Below are 21,815 nucleotides of genomic sequence, written 5' to 3'. Positions count from 1 at the left end.
ACATTACTTTGCCAACAAAGGTCTATCTAGTCAAAGCTATGGTTTTTCCAGTAGTCATGTATGGACAGTTGGACTATAAAGAGAGCTGAGTGCCGAAGAATTGATGCTTTTGAATTGTGGTGTTGGAGAAGACTCTTGAGAATCCCTTGGACTGCAAGGAGATCAAACCAGTCAATCCTAAAGGAAATCAGTCCTGAATATTCATTAGATGGACTGATTGCTGAAACTGAAGCTCCAATACTTTGGCCACCTGATGTGAAGAACTAACTTATTGGAAAAGACCCTGATGCTGGCAAAGATTGAAGGCAGGAGGAGAAGGGGATGACAGAGGATGAGATGGTTGGACGGCATCACCAACTCGATGGACATGAGTTTGAGCAAACTCCGGGAATAGGTGATGGACAGGGAAGCCTGGTGTCCATGGGGTTGCCAAGAGTTGGATGTGACTGAGCAACTGAACTGAACTGAGACTGTAGCCCGCCAGGCTACTCTGTCCATGGAATTCTCCAGGCAAGAATACTGGAGTGGGTTGCCCTTTCCTCCTCCAGGGGATCTTCCCGACCTAGGGATTAAACCCAAGTCTTCTGCACTGGCAGGCAGATTCTTTACCACTGAATCACCTGGGAAGCCCAAAGAATACTCCAGAAGAGTTCAAATCTGCTCAGCCTCAAAGGATACCCCTTTGCTCCTGAATCTGCACCAGGTCTAAGCCTCCTCGTTCAGGAAACACAGCTCTAGGGTCTGAGGAGTGTGGACTCCTCCTTCTGCCTGCGCCCCTGCAGAGGCTGGGGTGGGGTTTGGCGGGGGGTGGGGGCGGGGGGGGGGGGGAATGCCTCTGGATCCTCAGCTTCCAAAACACCCAGCACAGCACAGCCTGCTGCATTTCCAGGTCAACTGAGTGCCTGGAATGTGGAGAACCTCTGAGGAGAAGCAAGAAAAGGCAGAGGGACAGGAGGGACAAAGCCAAGAGCCAGGAGAGAAAGTCCGAGAGCAGCGGGAGTGGCCAGGGAGTTCTTTTGGGGGGTGTTGACCCATTTTCATGTAGGACACAAGACCCAACTGCTCACAGTTAAGTGAGCTTGGACTATTTAATTTATTTAAAGAATTTTAATGGCACTTAACTTGGATTCTCTAGCCAAACAAAGCCTTGAAAAGTGGCGAGACCACGATCTGCAAAATTATTCTCAAATAGGATCTCTACATGCAATAACAACCCTACACCCCAGTCTCAGACCCTGTTCTTCCCAGCACTAAACAGCTCTCTCTCTCCCCACCCCCTCTCTATGTCTCTCTCTCTCTCTATCTCACACACACACACACATACACACACACTCACCCTCCATTCCCCATCTTATTTCCCCACATCAGTCACAACTTTCCAGCCGAAGAACAGCTGCACAGAGTGAACCCTTTCTTCAGTCATCCCTGCTCCTGGCAGACTGATTGCCAGCAGGTCTGCCCTGCCCAGCCGGCCACACAACTCTGCCCAGGCTGGCAGGAAGGTCAGACCACAGGATTGTCCAGAGGGCTCCGTGTGTGCAGCCTTGGCTCTGCTGCATAACGAGATGGCAGCACCACGGATCCCTAGCCCTGAACCCCAGATTAGAAGAGGAAGTGATACAGTCAACCTGATTACACCGCCTCTTGAATCTGTGTGGTAACTATTCCCCTCTGCCTAATCAGGTGCCACCACCTAAGAAGCACAGCCAGTAAGCTCTGAAAAGCAGGGGAAGAGACCTGCAAAAAGAGAAACAGAGGTGGGGAGGAGGGCCAGGAAACCACCGCAGGTCCCAGTAGAGCTGCCCTCCCCGGCTCAGAGCCCGACACCTGGGTTCCTACCTTGAGTGGCTGCGTCTCCGCCCCCAGGTGCCTTAGGCGTGCTCCTCTCCAGCACCGCAGGTGCCCAGCACGTGCTCGGTGCTGTGGGACCTAGGGGGTACCTCTGAGGGACTGCCTGGTGTCAGATACCCCCAGCTTTCCCCTCTGCCTTCCTGCCGCCTTTCGCTGAGGTTCTCGCGGAGGTCTGCAGGTTTCCTTCTCTCCGGCTTGGTCCCGCCCCTTGTTCTTGCTCAGAGAAGCTCGTCGTGTTTTCCCTCAGGGCCCTTTGCAGCCTCTTGTCCCAGCCTTCCTGGTTCAAAGGGCACTGGGCCTCACCACCTATGAGGCTTAGCCTTTCATTCCCTCAATTACATTTTCCATTAACTTGGTCTCTGGCCAGTATAGATCTTCCCTTCAAGCTTGTCTCTAAGTTCAGATCACTCAGCCCTCAGAATCACCCTTATGACTCCCCTTGGGTCCATTCAAGTACATTTATACTTTTCCTCCCTAATGAGAGGTACAGAACCAACCGTAATTTTAATGCCTGGCACCTGAACTTCTTTAGTCCTTTCGAATGTTGCTGGTTTGCCTGAGACTTTGTTCGTTATGATTTAAGATCTCCTCTCACGGAAATTTTGCCCAAAGGCAATTTTGCCCAACGTCGGCCGCTTTAGAACAGTGAATGCCCTTTCAGCCTCCAGAGAACAGGTTCCCTCTCTGTAGTCTTTTCTTTGCAGCTTTGCCAAAGCCTCTACCTGGAGGCTTCTGGGAATTCCCAGGAGGAGGCGGAGGGTGAGAGTGGGGGGCCTTTTGCTGTCAAGCTCTGTTTCTTCAACAATTTTTGGGTCTTTCATAGGAAACTGGGGAAACTTAGAGTGACCCTTACTCAGGAAAATGCTGGAGTCCCTGGAATAGAGGACACCATACAAATTCTGGTTCCAAATGGACATCCTGACTTTCAGGAAGGCATTCCAGTATTTTTCAAGTGGGTGAAGTAGGCTGCCATGTTGTGAGCATCTCTGTGGACGGGCCTACGTGGCAAGGAATCAATGGCTCGTGGGAAGCGGAATCCTGCCCACAACCATATGAATGAGCTGGGGAGTGGGTCCTTCCTTAGCCAAGCTCTGAGGTGCTTGCCACCTTGTGAGAGAGCCACAGCTGGGGAACACAGTCAAGCTGCACCTGAATTCCAGATCACAGAAACTGTAAGATGATACATGTTGTTTTAAGCCACTAAATTTTAGGGTAATTTGTCACATAGCAATATATAAATATTACAGGTGGGAAAGGAATAATACATTCCTCTTGACTCTGCATATCTAGGTTGGAAGTTACAATTATTAATTCAATAGCAGTTAGGGTATATATGCTATAGAATATCTAAGTCTCTGTCAGGAAGTTTATGGAATTCTTTTTTTTGTTTTTTCAATAATCAAAGGGTTTGCTACTTATGTCTGAGACCCAGAAATGACCCACTAATAGGAGAAAGTCTGTGGAGTTTATCTTAGATGCCTGCTGGTTTCCAAAGTTGCTTCAGTTCCTCTTGACAAGGTTTACCATTTTATTCCTAGTTCTGATACATGGTCAGGACATACTTGTGTGGATAACCTGCAGCTATTACCTTAGAACATACCACAGAGGGTCAGGGTACAGGTCCAGAGGAGCAGCCCAAAAGATAGTCTCCAGTTACAGCTCCTGTGGGCCCTGGAGATTTGGGGATGGCCACATCTCATATACTCTTCCATCACAGGCAGGAGCCTCTTTGGACAGGCCTGCCAGAGACACAGAAGGCCTTCTGCAGCTGACCCAGATGTCCCCAGCATGATCTCTAGTTCTAGAGTGGCTCATGGGGGACTAATGGGTAGGGTGTCACCTGAAGGACAGTTAGCTTCATGGAACAAAGGAAAAGATTTCCAGTAGATTTCATTATTTGAAAAGAGGCATGGGGTTGGGGTAGGGGTATCTTTTCGAGAATTCCTGAGGCCAGCCTTGTGGGAAGAAAGAATCTACACCACCTCTTTTTTGACAGCCTCTTTTCTCCTCCTTACTCCCTCTTGGAAGGAGCTCTCCCAAACAGAAGAACGCCTACTAGGGATTTACAACCATCATCATTCTGCTCCTCAAGTCTTGGGTGTCTTTAATCCACAACATGACTTCATTTGTGACCTTGAAAGAGGAGCATTATCTTCATTTCTTTTTGTTTCATTTTAACATTAAAATTGGAGAAGGCACTCCAGTACTCTTGCCTGGAAAATCCCATGGGTGGAGGAGCCTGGTAGGCTGCAGTCCATGGGGTCGCGACTTTACTTTCACACATTGGAGAAGGAAATGGCAACCCACTCCAGTGTTCTTGCCTGGAGAATCCCAGGGACAGGAGCCTGGTGGGCTGCCGTTTATGGGGTCACAGAGTCGGACACGACTGAAGCGACTTAGCAGCAGTAGCAGCAGAAACATTAAAATATTACCAAATTGGTCAATGTGATTCAATACTGGGTTATTTATGTCATATTGAAAGTACCTTGAGTGACTTCCTTGGTGGTCCAGTGATTAAGACTCTTGCTACCAATGCAGGGGGCTGGGGTTCCATGCCTGGTCATGGAACCAGATGCTACATGGTGTAACTAAGAGTTTGCCCGCTGCAACTAAAGATCCCACATGCCAAAACTAAAAGAGACTGCGTGCCTGAACAAAGCTCGAAGATCCCGTGTGTCACAATGAAGACCTGGTGCAGCCAAATAAATAAGTAAAATACCTTGGGAGGTTCCAACAACTTAATTGGAGCATTCATTCATTCCTTTAACCAATAATTATTGAATCTTTGTGCTTCCTCAATATCTGTAGGATTTGAAAGAGAATCTAAGCCTTACAATGCAAAACAAATTGCTGAACATTGTAAAAATCTATTTAAGATTCTACAAAACCCAGTGTTTTACTTAGAGGTTACATTTTTCCCTTTTAGCTCAGTGTTTTAAAAAGTACAGACAGTATATTTTCATGAATGATATCATTGAAAATAGAATAAATAGCTTTTCCTAAACGAACTCATATAGGCATACAAGCAGAATTATGATCAGGAATTCTACACTGGCAATCACTCCCTCCCATGCTGTAAGAGCTCTGGCTGGGCTTCTCCTGGACATATCTGTCTAAAAATATAGGAAGACCTTTGTATTTTCTGCAGAACTGGTGGACATTCTATTTTTTTTTTTCCTGTGGCATATGGAACTTCCTTGACCAGAGATTGAATCTATACCTCTTGCATTGGAAGTATAGAGTCTTAACCACAGGCCTGCCAAAGAAGTCCTGGACATTCTCCTTTTCATGTGTCCATCAAGACTCTCTCAAAGATTTTTAAAAACTGAGCTTGGCACTGAGACTCCTTTCTCCTTCCAAATGACCCCAATTTCAACACATGGCTTGAAAATCAAACCACTCATTTTGTTCACATAGCCCATGGCTATAACAGGATGAACATAGCTCTGCAATATTCTGATCATTGGCCTGCGCATGCCTTCCTTCATTTCTCTTTTTTTAACCCGATCACTTCATGTATTATTTATAATATTGGGTTAAACCATGCCTGGGGCTTCCCAGGTGGCTCAGTGGTAAAAAATCCACCTGCCAATGCAGGAGATGCGAGAGACACTGGTTTGATCCCTGGGTTGGGATCCTCTGTAGTAGGAAATGGCAACCCACTCCAGTATTCTTGCCTGGGAAATTCCATGGACAGAGGAGCCTGGTGGGCTGCAGCCCATGGGGTCACAAAGAGTTGGACATGACTGAGTGACTGAGCACGCAAACCATGCCTAGTGTTAGTGGAGTAGGCCACTTTGTGTGGATTTTGTAGGGATGAGGAAGTTCTCCTGGTGTCTAGGATGATAGGTTCTGCCTGTCCTGTGGATGTCACCCAGCAATGATGCAACTAGGGCACGAGGATAAGGATGAGACACTCCTTGTGGCCAAGATATTAACCCAGAAGGAGAAAGGATAACTGATCTACCTAGAGTTCAGTTTCTGCCTAGATTTTGCTAAGTGGGCATTGGTGTTTGTTTTGTTCTTTTACATCTTTGCTAGAAGAAATGGCACAAGGGTACCACAAGCCACTTGTGAACATCCATTTTGTGTGGTCACACTTCTGAGCCAGGAAACAGGACATATACCCCACTCAGTGAGTGTTGGGTAATGAGGCCCTATCAATAGGCTTGGAAGGAAAAGCAAAGGGCCAGGGAGGAGACCTGGGCTCAGTTTCCACTTTGCTGCTGCCTTTCTGGTTGGCTTTGAACAAGTGGCCTCAGCTCTGCAGGCATCACAAGTAGAAGGAACTCAGAAAACATTTGCTGTCTGACCATATGGATGTTTCTATATAATGGAACTCATGCCACTTGGTATGCTCTATTGCCTTTTAGAAATAAACAACCTTTTGGAAAGAGATATTCTCTAGATAGTCATTCTTTTGTAGAGCTATTACATTAGACAAATTTGTAGTTCAACAAGGAAGCAGATTTGATTTCTGGATGCTGGGTATGCAGAAGGTACTGTGCGTGTCTGTTACTCCAAGAGTTTTCTGGTGCCTGTCTCCAAGACCACCAGCCAAGGAAGAAAACATCAAGCATCAAGAATCAATGGCTTTTCTCATCTCCCACCCTCACCATTTGTGTATCAAAAAAGCTACTCAACAAAAAGTAAACAATTTGTTCCCATCAAGTCAAAACTTCAGAAGGCAGGAAACCAATCACTAAATTAGATCTCGCAAAAGACTTCAGCTATCACATTTGCGGTTTCCAAAGAAGATCTCCCCAGGGCTTGGTGAGCACAGTTTGTTCTGTTGTGTCACACCGAATTGGAGTCAGTAAAATATTTACTGTGGTCTTGTGTTTCAGGCTTTCCACAAGTTCCCGCCCTCAAGTCTACCTAGGGAGATGAGGTCTGGACCTGGATTCTAGCAGTTTCAGGCAGAATTAAAAGCCATGTGTGCTGTGCAGACAAGGGTCTGAGAGAGTGGACCCCCAGGGTCCTCTAGGAATTCAGAAGCTTGGAAGGCAACAAAGACCCTCCTGCCAGTGCTGCTGGGGCCACACTGAGAAATGTGCCAGTCATCATTCTTTCCTTTCTTTCACCTTCTTACCCAGCACTGCAAACCTCCCTTTTCTCACCTGCATTTTCACCTGTGCCACTTTGCCTGACCACTCTGCCCCCTCACACCCATGGACATCTCATCCAGCTCATCCTCAGTGCCAGTGTTTCTACAGGGTGGCAGCATCCTAGAGTAGATAGGTATATTTTACTGAAAACCTGACATAAATTTCCCTCTGTGAGCAGGACTCCATCAGCACACATCTTCTCATTCCTTGTGTTCCTAAGCAGCAACGGCACAGGACATCCCTTGGGAGCCTGTCAGGAACACAGGCTCTCAGCCCACTCCAGCCATCCTGAGCCAGAGTCCATATTTCATCAGGATGCCCAGGTGGTTCCAGGGCACAAAGTGGAGAAGCACTGGCTAAAGCTTACTTACAACTGAGACCTTTTTTCCCCAACATTCAAAGTGAAGTTGCTCAGTCATGTACAACTCTCTGTGATCCCATTGACTGTAGCCTACCAGGCTCCTTCATCCACAGCATTTTCCAGGCAAGATTACTGGAGTTGGTTGTCATTTCCTTCTCCGGGGGATCTTCTCGACCCGGGGATTGAACCCAGGTCTCCCGCATTGCAGGCAGACGCTTTACCCTCTGAGCCACCAGGGAAGCCACCATTCAAAGGTAAAGTAGAATTGTTATCAAATCCAAATCCAGAACCAAAAATGTTATCAAATCCATGTTTTTGCTTCCACTTTCCTAAAGCACCCAGAGAGCTGCTCTCCACCCGATAACATGAACATTTGGCTGTCAGTTAATAGACATAGAGGAAAATGACTGAAATTCCCAATCTCAAGCCAAGAACTCCACGGTCCAGACTGAATTCAGGCAGCTGATTGGATCTGAAGCTTGTTTTCCCTGAACACAAGAGAAAGGTCATTTGATGAGAGAGTTTATGTTTGAAAGGTCTGAGAAAGAGACTTGGGAGAAGCATGCTCTCTGCTCCACTGTGAGCCCTTCTGCCTTGGTATCCTCATCCTCCCTTCTGGGGGATCCCACCCCAGGACTCCTGGGGGGCGCTCACCTCTTACTGTCTGTGGCTGCTCTCTGCCATTGCCAGCTGTGACTCTCAGCTTGGAAGGGACCAGAGGGGACATCTTGCCCTTACATCCTCTGGATGCCCGAGTTCAGCCTGATGGCCCTGACAAGTAGACATCTGCTTTGTCACCAGTAATGAGGAGATCACACCATCCAAGCAGCTCCATCTACTTCTACACAGTTTTGACTTTTCAAAGACCTTTACAATGTCAATGCCACCTGACTCCCGAGGAAGCCATCTTCTGAGAGTTCCACTTTGTTATTCAGCTGCCAGGTCTAGGAGAGTATTCCTTACACCCATACTTCTCAAGCTTTAGTGTGTCTTTAAACACCTGGGATCTGTTGTGAAGGAGTGAGGGAGGGCTGTTGGGCTTTTCCTTTCTCAGGTGATGGTGATGCTCCTGACCAGAACTTGAGTGACAAGACTTGAAGGTTAATTAGCTATATCTTCAGGACCATAGAGAACAAATCCATGTAACCTGCTGTCACATCCTAGAACAGAAAATCATTTCTTTCCCAAATCATCCTTTAAAAAAAAAAAAAAACCACAAACATCTTAGTTTCTGTGACAGTTCCTTGTGTGTCCTGGTTTTGTATTTTCTTAACTGTCTGATTTACTGTCTTCTGGAAACGCCCTAATGAATGCTGACAAACCCTCTAACTGTGTGGCACCAAGCCTGGAACACTCCAGCTTTGAATGAACAACTTTGGGGCAGAGCAGGATCTGGTTCAAATGAGTTCAAGACTGTATGATCTTGTTTAGGAATAACATGGATATGAAGCCTTAAGTCAACAAAGACCTCAGCCCTTGCCTCATAAATACACCTGCCTTTCTTGCCACAATGGTGGGAAAGTGGGTAATAAACTAATTCCTCATCCAAGGTAATAATAGCTTGATATGTTATCCTTTAAGGGAACTTTGGGGCTTCCCAGGTGGCACTAGTGGTAAAGAACTCACCTGCCAATGCAGGAAACATAAAAGACACAGGTTTGATCCCTGGGCCAGGAAGGTCCCCTAGAGAAGAGCATGGCAACCCATTTCAGTATTCTTGCCTTAAGAATCCCATGGACGGAGGAGCCTGGTGGGCTACAGTCCATAGGGTCACAAAGGGTTGGACATGACTGAAGTGACTTAGCATGCACACAAGGGAACTTTGACAAGGCAGTCCTAAAGAGGCAATGTCTTATTCTAAAGGCAAACTCTTTAATGGTATCATCCTAGGCCCCACGCAGACAGGTAGGAGAGGCATGTGCCAGGGGGCTGCTCAGAGCAATTTCCACAAGTTGGTTGATCTGGAGCAATTCATTTTTTCAAAGCATCCATGGGCTGGGGAAAGGTTCTTGACGACAACTGAAGTCATTGCTTCCAAAGCCATGACACCTAGGAAGGAAATCAGCTTTAGGTAGAAATACCTGCCCCAGTCAAGGAAAGAAACAAGGTGGCTACTTCCAGGAAAAAGACAGGAACTTCACTCAGCATGGTGGGTTTGGAAGGGGAGAGAATATGGTGGAAATCAAGGCAAGGGTTTCCTCAATGATCACTTAAGGAAAGCTGGAGGGTGGGTTCCTGGGATAGGATGTTAAAATGAAACTGTTTTAGTTTTGGCTGAAGTTGCAAGACAGTAGGATCCCCATACGACAGTAAAGTGTGGAAATCTTGCAAAAAGAGATGGAGGTGGTGGGAAGCCAGTGTAACAGCTACAGATGACCACCCACACACAGCGGCGCACCCAACTGCAGAGGCTGAAACGCAGGTTGAATAGAAGATGACTTGTGTAGGAAAAACTGTCCCATCTTCCCATGGGCTTCAGTGTGGCCCTGTGAATAGCTTGATCTCTGACCCTGGAACTCAAGAGACAGAAAGTATTATTATTTCATTTCCATGAGAAAAAAAGTCTGATGGAAGAACAAGGGAGAGGTGGTGCAAAGATCAGCCCGCAAGCCCGGAGTTTGTTTGGGCAAAGGATGTGTGAGTGTTTCTAAGAGACCAGATCTGAAGTGAGATTAGCTTAGATCCTTTCTATGGGACTATCTGGAGGCACAGGGGGCCTCAGGAAAGAGAAGCCAGAGATTTACCTGCAGATGCCTTGAGGCTGTGGGAAGAACTGTAAGTGACCAGCCAGAGAAGAGTCTTCGACAAGGAATGTGCAGATGAGAGATGGGGGAATCTCCAAAGGACCCATGGAAACAGTGTCAGATTTCATTTTCTTGGGCTCCAAAATCAATGCGGATAGTGACTGCAGCCACAAAATTAGAAGATGCTTCCTCCTTGGAAGAAGAGCTATGACAAATCTAGACAGTATATTAAAAAGCAGAGACATCACTTTGTCGACAAAGGTCCATATAATTAAAGCTATGGTTTTTCCAGAAGTCATGTATGTATGTGAGAGTTGGACCATAAAGAAGGCTGAGCACCAAAGAATTGATGCTTTCAAACTGTGGTGCTGGAGAAGACTCTTGAAAGTCCCTTGGACAGTAAGGAGATCAAACCAGTCAGTCCTAAAAGAAATCAGCCCTGAATATTCATTGAAAGGACTTATGCTGAAGCTAAAACTCCAATACTTGGGCACCTGATGTGAACAGATGACTCTTTGGAAAAGACTCTGTTGCTGGGACAGATAGAGGGGAAGAGCAGAAGGGGACGAAGCAGGATGAGATGGTTGGATGGCATCACTGACTCAATGGACATGAGTTTGAGAAAACTCCGGGAGACAGTGAAGGATAGGGAAGCCTGGAGTGCTGCAGTTCATGGGGTCGTAAAGAGCTGGACACGACTTAGCGACTGAACAATAACAACAAGAGCCCACAGGATGAAGAATCAGCTTGAAACACCCGCCAGAACCAGGGAGCCTCATGCCAGCTCACAGTGGGATTAGTCAAGCAAACACTCTCCTACCTCTTGTCTCTCCTCCTTCCCTCACTTTGATCAAGAAGGATTTGGAATCACTGCTAGCTCCATACAGAAGGGGCAAAAACACAGGACTAGGCAGGTGAAGAGAAGCCAACCATACCTTCCTTTTCTGCTGCAGGCAACTGGCCCAAAGCAGGGCTGCGCTGGGAATGGGGAGTAGTTACATCTTCGGGTGAAACTTAAAGTTTGATGATCACACTGACCTGGATATTAACTATTCACTAAAGAATGTTTTGTTTTCTGAAAGGAGCCAGAAAAGGCAGGAGATCTGCCCTAAATTTCATCCATGAACATGGAATAAGTGGTCTCACAGGCGACATTTATTTCAAGGAGAATGGGAGACATGAGTTCTATGACTTTATGATTATGTCCCATAGGTCATTGCTTATTCAATGTAACGATGACTTCGGAGTTTGTCAAATGAAATCAGTCATCTGCTGTTCTCATTGCAAGATTCACTGGAAGATACCTTAGCTTTACAAAAAGTTTCTGAGTCAACCAAGGTTTATAGGAGAGGCCAAATTCATAGACTGTCAGAACCAGAAGGTTATACATGAGCAACTCAACCCCTTATTTCACACAGGAAACTGAGGCCCAGAGACATGAGCAGACTTTCTCAAGTTCAGACATATAGAGACATCAAGAAAACACAGAAGTATATAGCATCTGCTCACACAGGCTATATTTAATTAGGTACCTTTCTTTGTAAAGGACAGATTTCTTCCTGTTTCCCAGGTCTCAGAGAGTTTAAAGTAAAATTGTAGACAAGGTTTTTGACATTATATGAGAAAAATCTATGCTAAGAATCTTCCCTGATGTCCTCCTAGGTTTAAAATATAGCCACTCTGATTATAAGTATCCTTCTACTGAACTCTCTAAACCTGTCTGTGAGCACATAACTGCAAATGTATTGGTTTTTTTAATTATTCACACTGGTCACTCAATACCTCAAAAACTTCCTAAGGTTACATATTTGCCTTATTCCAAGACAGGGTCTCACAAGGAATAGGAAAGGGGTCAGCAAATGTTTGCAGAATGACATAATGGCTAAATTTCAGTTTCACTATCTGTTTTCTTTATGTATCAACAACACTGCTTCCAGAGAGAGAAAACAGGCGACATGTCTGCTCATCCTTGAAACCTGAAATCTAGAATCTGGACTCGTGTTCAACTCTTTGCAAATCCATAACTCAGGGCCACTATGTGGGGGATGAGCAGCTCCCACTGGCACCTAGCCTATTGGGCAGACAATGGTGTGGCAAGTTTGTCCATGTGGCCTTGCCCTTCCCACCGACCACTTCCCTACACTGAGCTATTCTGGAGCTGGTGGTACAAAAGGCATTCAGCTCCTGGGATGCATTCCGTCCTGTGCACTGGAGGACATATATGATTTACAGCCAGGTCAAATTCCTGCCGTGATAGACACTCGATTACACCTTTTATTGACCTGGGTAGGAACCTGAGGCCCCCAGACAGGACCAATGTAATCAATTTGTTAGCCCTTGTTTCTTCAGGATTTCTTTGTTACTTAGGTTAGTAGTCCTTCAATTATTTGACAATGATGAATAAATGCCCAAGAGTCTAAATTAGAAGAGAGGAAAAAAGATCACTCATTACAAGTGATGCGGTCTCAGTGTCTACATTCTAATAACATAGGCCTAAAAGTTACAATGTCAGCCCTCAGTAGCTGGAGCCATCTCTTCCACTGCAGCCTGGGTGGGGACCATCAGGGTGTCCTTGGTCCTGGCTGGCTCTCACTGTGCCTTAGATGCCCAGAGGGGCAGCTCATGAACCTCTAGTGGAAGGAGGGAACCTTTAGCTCCTAGAGCTCCCAGGAGCCCCCTCAGTGGCAGCCTCCTCTGCCCTGGGAGGTCAGGGACACCTGGAACCACTTGCAGGCCCGGAGGACAGACGGCAAAAGCCTACCTGACTCCATCCTGCCTTCCTGGCTCTCGGGGGCATTGTCGGAGGCGCTGGTGCCCCTGGGGAAGGGCTGGTGGCTGAAGAGGTCGTCACATAGGAGACTTCGGCACAGCTTGGTGAGGAAGCGGAGGACGTACCCGACGCTATTCACCACGGGCAGGCTCCGCAGGTGCTGCTTCCCATCAAAGGAGGCGGAGACTGGAAGAGCACAGACACAGCTACTCAGAGCAGGACTCTGGAGAAAGCCACAAGCCCATCAGCTCTGGGGAAAAGGTCTTGGTGTGGTCAGTTCTGCTGTGCTTTTAACCAAGTTTTATTCGGATTTCACCTGTTTTTTCACTAACATCCTATTTCAGTTCCAGGATCTCATTTAGGAGATCACATTGGCTGTACCTGTTGTGTGAACTCGGTGTCCTCGGGTTTGTGACTGCTTCTGTCTTTTCTTGTTTTTCATGATCTTGACAGTCTTGAGTACTGATCACATATTTTGTAAAATGTTCCTAAATTTGGTTTGTTTGACGTTTTTCTCATGATTTGACTGGGATTATGGTTTTTGGGGAGCTTCCCTGATGGCTCAGACAGTAAAGAATCCATCTGCAATGCAGAAGACTGTAGTTTGATCCCTGGATTGGGAAGATCCCCTAGAGGAGAGAATGGCAACCCACTCCAGTATTCTCGCCTGGAGAATTACATGGACAGAGGAGGCTGATGGGCTACACTCCAGGGGGTCGTAAAGAGTTCAACACAAGTGAGCAACTAACACTTTCACATGGGTTTTTGAGGAGGAAGACTGCAGAGGCAAAGCACCCTTCTTGCATCAAATAGACACATGACATCCCTGGGATGTTAACCTTCATCTCCTGGCCAAGAAAGTGTTTGCTGTGTTTCTCCACTGTATTCTTCATATTCTGTTCCTGGGAAATAAGCCACATGGTCCTACCCACATTCAAGGGCAATAGAGGGATTAAGCTCTACCTCCTGAAGAGGGAAAAGAGGGAACAGTCCCTATATAATCTGAAATTCTTTCATAAGGAAGACTTGTCCCTTCTCCTCCACTTATTTATTTGTTTATTCATTAATATCAGTGTAGGCTCAATATATTTATGTTGTACTGTGGGTTGTCCAATACTATGTTATTTATTTTATTGCTAAATTATTCCAGTTTGTATCTTCTGGGAGCTTGCAGATTAACTCCTGTATCCCTATGACACACCCTCCTTTTTTAAGCAACTCTAGAGAAACAGACTTGGTTCAAAGGTGGGTCATGATAAATGTCTGTATCTAGATGTGTGTGTGTGTGTGTGTGTGTGTGTGTGTGTGTTCAGTCCCTTCAGGAGTGTCTGACTCTTCGCAACCCTATGGACCATAGCCTGCCAGGCTCCTATGTCCACCGGATTTTCCCAGCAAGAATACTGGATGGGTTGCCACGCCTTATTCCAGGGTATCTTCCCGACCCCGGGATTAAACCCACGTCTCCTGCACATCTCCTGCACTGCAAGCAGATTCGTCGTGCCACTGGGTATATATGTATATTCAAGTAAAACTGAGTTCATGCTGAGGTGTCCCACTCTAACCCAGGAGTCTTTATAAAAGAACTCCAACGGTGTTCTCTCCCCAGTGATGCTGGGTCACACTCAATTTCTCTAGGGTTACCAGAATTTTGAAGAAACACCCAGTTCCTCCAGCTGAGAACTTGTGTCTTTGTGTAATCCTCCTCACGGAACTCTGTTGCCACATGAAGCTCACACACCAGCTCCAGTGTGGGGAACACCTGAGAAGATCCCCAGCAGGACGTTGTGCTCCCCTTCTCCCGCAGGCACTGCCCTCAGTGCACACGTGCAGAAGGCAATCTAGACTTTTATACTGTAGCTCCCAAAGGCTAGCACACTGCAAGGGCTGGGACAGGGTGACCAGAGCTGACTTTGATTTCAGAACTGAAAAATAAACTCTCTCTCTCACACACACATTCAAATTAGAAATAAAAAGAAACATTTCTTTTATGTAACTTTTTATAATTTAACAAGAGCTTTCATGTCTATCACCTCATTTATGCTGTCTGACTGTCCTGTGAAGATAGTGGAAAGAAGGTTATGATCCCATAATGTAGACAAGGAAACTAAGAAGGCCTGGAGTGTTTTTCCAGCTCCTGTGGCCTCTAAGTGGCATTTGCCTGTCACTTTAATACTCCATAATAATGCCTCTGATTGGGAGGGTCAGCAAAGAGCGGCCAAGGTGCTCAGTAAGGAGGATCTTGACCTCTGGGACATGCTGGAAATTCCCTCTTGGGGGGAGGGGGAGCATGGAGGGGTGGGCACCACTGCTCTTCTCATACCTTAAAAGACTAGGTGAGATGGAGACTGACCACACAGCAGGAGGGTCTGGGGCATCAGGCCTGTGCCTTAGATCAGTGTGTCCACATTCCCAGAGATTCCTGAAAGCTCACACAGCGGGAAAATCCCACCTCCTGGAAGCAGACGTGTAATATGTGAGATCACAACAGCTACCCCTCTGGGAAAGCATGGCTAAGGTGGAGCATCATAACAGGTGTGCTGGGACTGGGCCGTGGTGCTGTGACATGGGACCTCAGCCTCTGGGATGGCCCGAGGCCCAGTCACGGAGGTTTCAGTTCTTCGGGTCCACGACGCCCGCACTAGTGTCACCATTTTCTACATGCTGTGCCCACGAGGATGTTTAAAAAGCAGTGTCTGAAGGCTCGGGTTCTAGGTGGAGAGCGGGGGAGCCTGGGTCTTTCTCCTTAAGCCCCTCTCTAAACCACCTTGGAGCAATCGTCATCTTGCTGGGCTTCCACATCACCACCAGAAAAGTGGAAGACCACTGAGCCGCTTCACAACCTCAAGGAGGAGGCTCCTCAGTGCCACTGCATTCTCCAAGACCAGGCACTCCACTCTGGCCTTCCTGGGAATCCCTCGGCCAAGGGAAACTTGACAGGGCTCTGCCTGCTCGGGCATTGGTGCCAGGCTCTGCAGAACCTCCTTACCAGTGCAGAGGCCCCTGAGGCCACAGAAGGGCTGAGCAGCAGACCAGAGAGTTAGGGGTCTGCCCTCCCAGCCCAGAGGGCAGGGCCACAAAGAACCTGGCTGGGGTTCACTCAAGAGGGAGGGGCACAGAGAGCAGGAAGAGCTTTCTCTGAGCACTGGTCTGTGTCTTGAGCACTGCTGTTTAGCCAGGAAAAGGACAAGGCTTTCAACCTTGGAGAGCAGTCCAGGTTCGAGAATCTGGCTCTCAGATCAGGAAATAACAGCCAAAGCCCACAGAGGTCTGACAGTGGGACTCTCCTCTTGGGCCCCTCTTGGTGCAGTTCTTCCTCCTCTCTTCTGCCCGCATCTGCTAGAGTCTCTTAGAAGTCACCCTGGGTCAGACACATGCACACGGATCTTGCCAAGTTCTGTTTTAATCAGTTACCAGCAAGACAGACCCAGCTTCCTTCTCAGAGGGAGCTCCAGAAAGAGGGCTGAGTCAGGATGAGCTGGTGAAGCTGTGCCGCAAAATCTCCCCACCTGCAAACCATGGTTATTGACCTGGAGTCCAGTAAAACACTCATGTTTTGGTTTTGCAGGACACAGCCACATTAGAGGCCCCTCTCTCAAATCCTCTCTGAGCCAGCCAGCAGGGTCACCTGTACTGCCCTGTGAATGGAAAGTTGTCTCCCTTTTGCCTGGGCATATGGAGGCTGTGTCTGTGATGCTGGGCCAGAGAAGACACCAGGCTGTCCTCTTGGATTCAAAGCATCTTGCAAAGGTCTGGAGCTCCCAGGGCTTAAGGGCAAGTGATGACAACCACTGTACACGTGGAGAGGACAGACAGAGTCTTGGTCAGGGGAGCAGCTAAAGGGGGCAGAGCTCTGAAGTCTGCCTCTGCCTGTGGTGACAACTTCCCCTCCCTCTGGATGCTGTTCGGTCAGGGTGGAACCTGGAGGAGTGTGCTGACAGTGGGAGGTGGGATTGAGCTCTTGTTAAATACAAACAAAAACATATCTAGTGAGATAGGTTGAGACCGTGGACTTCCCCCACTTCCCTGCACAGTGACAAGCGCTATGAAAAAGGAATGAAGTGGAGGAAGGGAGAATAAATAATGACAAAGGCTGATACGTCAGAGAGGGTGGTCAGGAAAGGGATTTTTGAGAAGGTGGCATTTGACTATAAATCTGAAGGAAGTCTAGGAGCAAGTCATGTGGACAGTTGGAGAAAGAACATTTCAGAAAGAGAGAACAGCAGGTGCAAATGTCCTGAGGCGGGAGGAGCATGGTTGGAGGACATAAGGAGGAAGCCACTGTGGCCAGAGTCAAGCGGGGGACTTAAGAGAAGTGATGAAAAAAAAGAGAAATGACCAGAGCCAGGTCACATGGGGCCTGGGAGCCCTTGTAAGGATGTGAGCTTTTTCTGGGAGTAACATAAGAGTTGCTGAGGATTTGGAGCAGAGGAGGGGCATGATCTGGCTTAGATTTGGAAAGAACCAAAGTGGTTACTGTGGGTCATGAAAAGTGGCTTGATTCTGAATGTATTTTGAAGTTAGAATAATAGGATTTATTGATGAGCTGGAAGTGGAGATGAGAGAAAGGGACAAGTCAAGGGTGAGGATTCAGATGTCTAGTCTTCTTACCCAGGTCCAGGAGCCTTTTCTTCTCAAGCCCCTTTGGCACACAGGCTCATTAAGGCCCCTGGAGCCCAGCAGATGGGGACAGACCCTGGCCACAGTCCCCCAAGCCTGATTCAGCTGCTTTCCTCTTTGGTATACCCATGGATGCCATGCTTAGTCGCTCAGTCATGTCTGACTGTTTGCAACCCCATGGACTGTAGCCTGCTAGGCTCCTCTGTCGGTGGGGATTCTCCAGGCAAGAATACTGGAGTGGGTTGCCATGCCCTCCTTCAGGGGATCTTCCCAACCCAGGGATTAAACTCAGGTCTCCTGCATTGAAGATGGATTCTTTACTGTCTGAGATACCAGGGAAGCCCAAGAATATTGGAGTGGGTAGCCTATCCCTTTTCCAGGAGATCTTCCCAACCCAGGAATCGAACCGGGGTCTCCTGCATTGCCCTCCTCATACAGCCCACTCCAGGGCCTTACCTGACACCATCTCGCCACCATAGCCCTGCTTGACCAGGGAGAAGACCAGCTTCTGCTGGTGGGCACAGTCGATGCACGCTTGCACAGCCTGCTGCAGGACTGCCGACGGCCGCTCGGGCCCGAAGTGCTCAGGGAGCTGCTGCACCTTCCTCCTCTCCAGGTACGGTCCTGCGTTGGCTTGCTTGTTGATGTAGAGGCAGACTGTGGAAACAGACCCACAAAGCCCTCAGTATCGAAGCACATCAGACCTGGGGTGGCTCCTGTATGCGGGGCTTGGGTGGGGGGCGGGCACGAGGCGGGAGCAGGATGCCTCAGCCATGTCCCCTTGGCTCTGGCCTTGGGAGAGCTGAAAAGGCCAAAGTGGCACCAATTCTGCCCAACTTGACAAGTAAAAGAGACAAGAGAGTCAATCACCTCCAACTGCCAGAGCTTGCTCTCAAGACAGTCTCCTGGTTGGGAAGAGACAGACAGGAGTATCCCCTCCGAAGTATTCAAATCTGAATCGTAGACAGTTATGGACCGTGTGTACAAATGTATTTCTATGCTGGGAACATACACATATAAAATCTTCCCTCTGGGCAAACTGAGAGAGTAGCACTGAAACATATGCATTACCATATGTAAAATAGATAGCTGGTGGGAAGTTGCTGTATAACACAGGGAGCCCAGCCTGATGCTCAGTGATGACCTAAAGGGTTGGGATGGAGTGGGAAGTGGGAGAGAGGTTCAAGAGGAAGGAGACAGATGATTACTTATGGCTGATTCATTGTGTGGCAGAAACCAACACAACATTGTAAAGCAATTATCTTCCATTTAAAAAAAGAAAAAAAAACCTTCCCCTCCTCCTCTCAAGAAGCTCACAAGCTATACATAATGTTTGGCATTTGCCATCATTGTTGTTAACCTTCAGTTAAAAAAAGAAAAAAGAAATCAACATGCTGCTAATCGATGAGTTCTAAAGAGAATTCTATCAACAATCTCAGGGATAATGAACACTCGGTAGTCCATTTAGGTGAGCCCAACCAAAAGCCCCTGTAGTTTTAGTTGTTTTTAAAATTTTTTCCTTTTTATTTATTTTTGGTTGTGCTGGCTCTTTGGTGCTGCATGCAGGCTACCCTCCAGTTTCAGTACACTGGCTTCCCATTGTGGTGGCTTCTCCTGTTGTGGAGCACGGGCTCTACAGCATGGGTTCAGTAGTTGCGGCACACAGGCTTAGTTGCCCCGAGTCATGTGGGATCTTCCTGGACCAGGCATTGAACACATGTCCCTTGCATTGGCAGGTGGATTCTTAACCACTAGATCACCAGCGGAATCCTCCCTGCAGTTTTAAATACATCATACTGGTAAAAAAAACTTTGGAGCATGTGTCCCCAAATGTGTTTATGTATTTATAGGTTATAGACATTCTCAACCATATTAACGTATTGCATACATTTAAAATGCAACCAAAAAATAGAAAAATTTAAAGGGTGATATAAAAAGAAATATTAATAGTAGGTATCATCTTTTCTTCCACAGGATGATGACTCCTCTTATGTCTTCCTATGTCCCCAGCCCAGGTATGAGCATCTTACCTTGGGGGCCACTAGTGCAGAGGAGTGTTGAAGAGAGACTTTAAGAGGAAACCAAACGAATTTTGGAAGGATTAAACAGTAATAAAGTTGGAGAAAATTAGTTTTTACTGAGCAGCTACTATATAGTCCAGGCATTGTATATACTTTATCTTGTTTGATTCTCAAAATAAACCTGAGAACTAAATATTATTATTTTGTTGGTAATGAAGAAACTGAGGTAAAAAGTGGCTGCTCAGAAAGTATAATTAGTGATGCAGCAGGGATTTGAACTCACTTCTTTCTGATGTCATGACCTGTGTGCTCTTTTCACTCTACCAGGTTTCCTTCTCCCCTACTAAGCCCAGATGATTCAGTAAAACCGAGTTGACAAGGGACCTTCATGCCAGACAGTAGTATGCTAGGCCCTACAGAGAAAATGGTGAACCGAATCTACACGATCCCTGGCTTCAGAGAGCTTAGGGCCCAGCAGAGGAGATAGATCTACTCAGAGAACTACAGAAAGTGATGTGGGACCTTGGCTGCAAAAACACTAGGGAGGGGCTAGAAGAGCTCTTCCTGGGAACCCTGGCAGGAAAGTCAGTGAGGGCTTTTTTGAGGGCAGTGCCTGAGCTGAGATGGGGCTTCTCTGGAGACTCAGATGGTAAAGAATCTGCCTGCAATGTGGGAGATCTGGGTTCCATCCTTGAGTTGGGAAGATCCCCTGGAGTACTAAATGGCTACCCACTCCAATATCCTTGCTTGGAAAATTCCATGGACAGAGGAGCCTGATGGGCTGCAGTCCATGGGGTCGCAAGAGTTGGACATGACTGAGCAACTAAACCACCACCACTACCTGAGCTGAGATACAAGAGAGGGTGACCAGAGGAAAGGTCATTCCAGAAAGAGGAGAGAGAATATGCAATGATCCTATGGTGGGCCCTAAAGACTAAAGCAGGGCCTTGTAGGCCGTACTGCAAAGTTTGGTTTTTACCTAACAGTATGGGGAGGGCACCAAGGAATTTAAGTGGGATGGGGCTGGGGGTGGTTTGTGATGAGGGGGATGTGTGTGTGTGTGTGTGTGTGTGTGTGTGTGTGTGTGTAAGAGAGACAAAGAGACCATCCTATTGCTGTTACTTTTGGGATGGAACTGTCGGTCCACTGGTGGACACCCCATCAGAGAGACTGGGCAGAGCTCTACCCTGACTGGACTGGCTGGTGCTAGGTGGGACTGGGGGACATCAGGATCCTTAGGAGATCTGGAAGCACAAACACAGGGACAGAAACTCTTTGAGGTGAGCAGGCTTGCTATTGGTACAAAGTTAACCTGTCTCTGAAGAGAAGAAGCTGGGCCAACAACCACTGTTTCTAGTCCCCATCCACCCACAGCAACCAGCTGAACTCAAGATGCACTGAAAAACAGTTGCAAATAATTCAGGCTGTGAGACATTTAAATAGATGTTCTCAGAGAATTTGGTCATCCTATGTGTTGTCCAGCTAACACACATTAAATCCTTCATTTGAGCCATCAAGGTGGTGGCTCACTAGTTCACAAAAGAACTTTAGCTTGTGGACAAGTCATCACAGCCTTGGAGTTCATTCACCTGACCTACCTGTGAGAGCCTGTGAGGCTGCCAAGCTGGGTACGGTGGCTGCATCCTGAGGGATGGAGCTGAGGTCGGGCTCCGGTGTGCTCCGTGGAGGAGACAGGGCTAAAGGAGTCATGAGGACCCGAGACTTGAGCTGCGAGAGAGAACCCATGGAATCTGTGAAAAATCTGGAGATGCCCCCTACACCTTCCCAGGCTCATTCCTGAGCTCAGTTAACCACCGCTACTCCATCATGTTTCCACACCTTTCTACTGTGCTGCTTTGGAAGCTGAACTTCAGATTCAAGTTCATGATCTAGATTCAAGTTTGGATCACACCCAGAGCTGAGCTCTGCACCCCGTCCTTATAGTAGAGCCGCCCAGGAAATGACTATGTCAGGCAGTGGGTGTGAGACACACAGAGGTGTGAAGAGTTGAAGCCCGTAAGCCTCCTGAGGGCAGGGTGCAGAGTGTGGTCAGTTCCCCACCTGAGCCCCTGTGCTCCTGAGGTTCCTGCAACAGGGTTTTCCAGCCAGCCAGCCAGTGAGCAGCACTGAAGCTCTGTCTACTCTGCTGAGCTTTCTGCTTGCTGAGCTTTCTGCTCATGGAGCACACTGGATCCTGCTGGCAAAGAGAGCAGGAGCTGGTCTTCCAAATGCTTCTCAGGGTTTTTTCCCTGCAGTGGAGCCTAAGAGTGCAGATGAGTGCATTCTTTGGTAGTGACAAGCAGCCACCTTGAACGTCGCTCACTTGAAACCACAAATAAGGAG

At 47.5% G+C, this 21,815-nt stretch overlaps 1 protein-coding gene across 1 annotated transcript in view; it reads right to left on the bottom strand.

The window, feature by feature from the left end:
• Nucleotides 1-21,815, bottom strand: part of SCML4 (Scm polycomb group protein like 4) — a 58,855-nt gene that overhangs the window by 20,845 nt on the left and 16,195 nt on the right. Inside the window, exons 2-4 of the mRNA XM_052646024.1 lie at nt 21,071-21,200; nt 17,908-18,108; nt 12,826-13,020 (exon numbers count right to left, since the gene is read on the bottom strand). Coding sequence (XP_052501984.1) covers nt 12,826-13,020; nt 17,908-18,108; nt 21,071-21,200 — 526 coding nt within the window. The remainder of the gene's footprint in view (nt 1-12,825; nt 13,021-17,907; nt 18,109-21,070; nt 21,201-21,815) is intronic.

The sequence above is a fragment of the Budorcas taxicolor genome, chromosome 9, assembly GCF_023091745.1.
Source record: "Budorcas taxicolor isolate Tak-1 chromosome 9, Takin1.1, whole genome shotgun sequence".
In the NCBI taxonomy this organism is placed as follows: domain Eukaryota; kingdom Metazoa; phylum Chordata; class Mammalia; order Artiodactyla; family Bovidae; genus Budorcas; species Budorcas taxicolor.
This window is presented reverse-complemented; position numbering and strand designations above follow the sequence as displayed.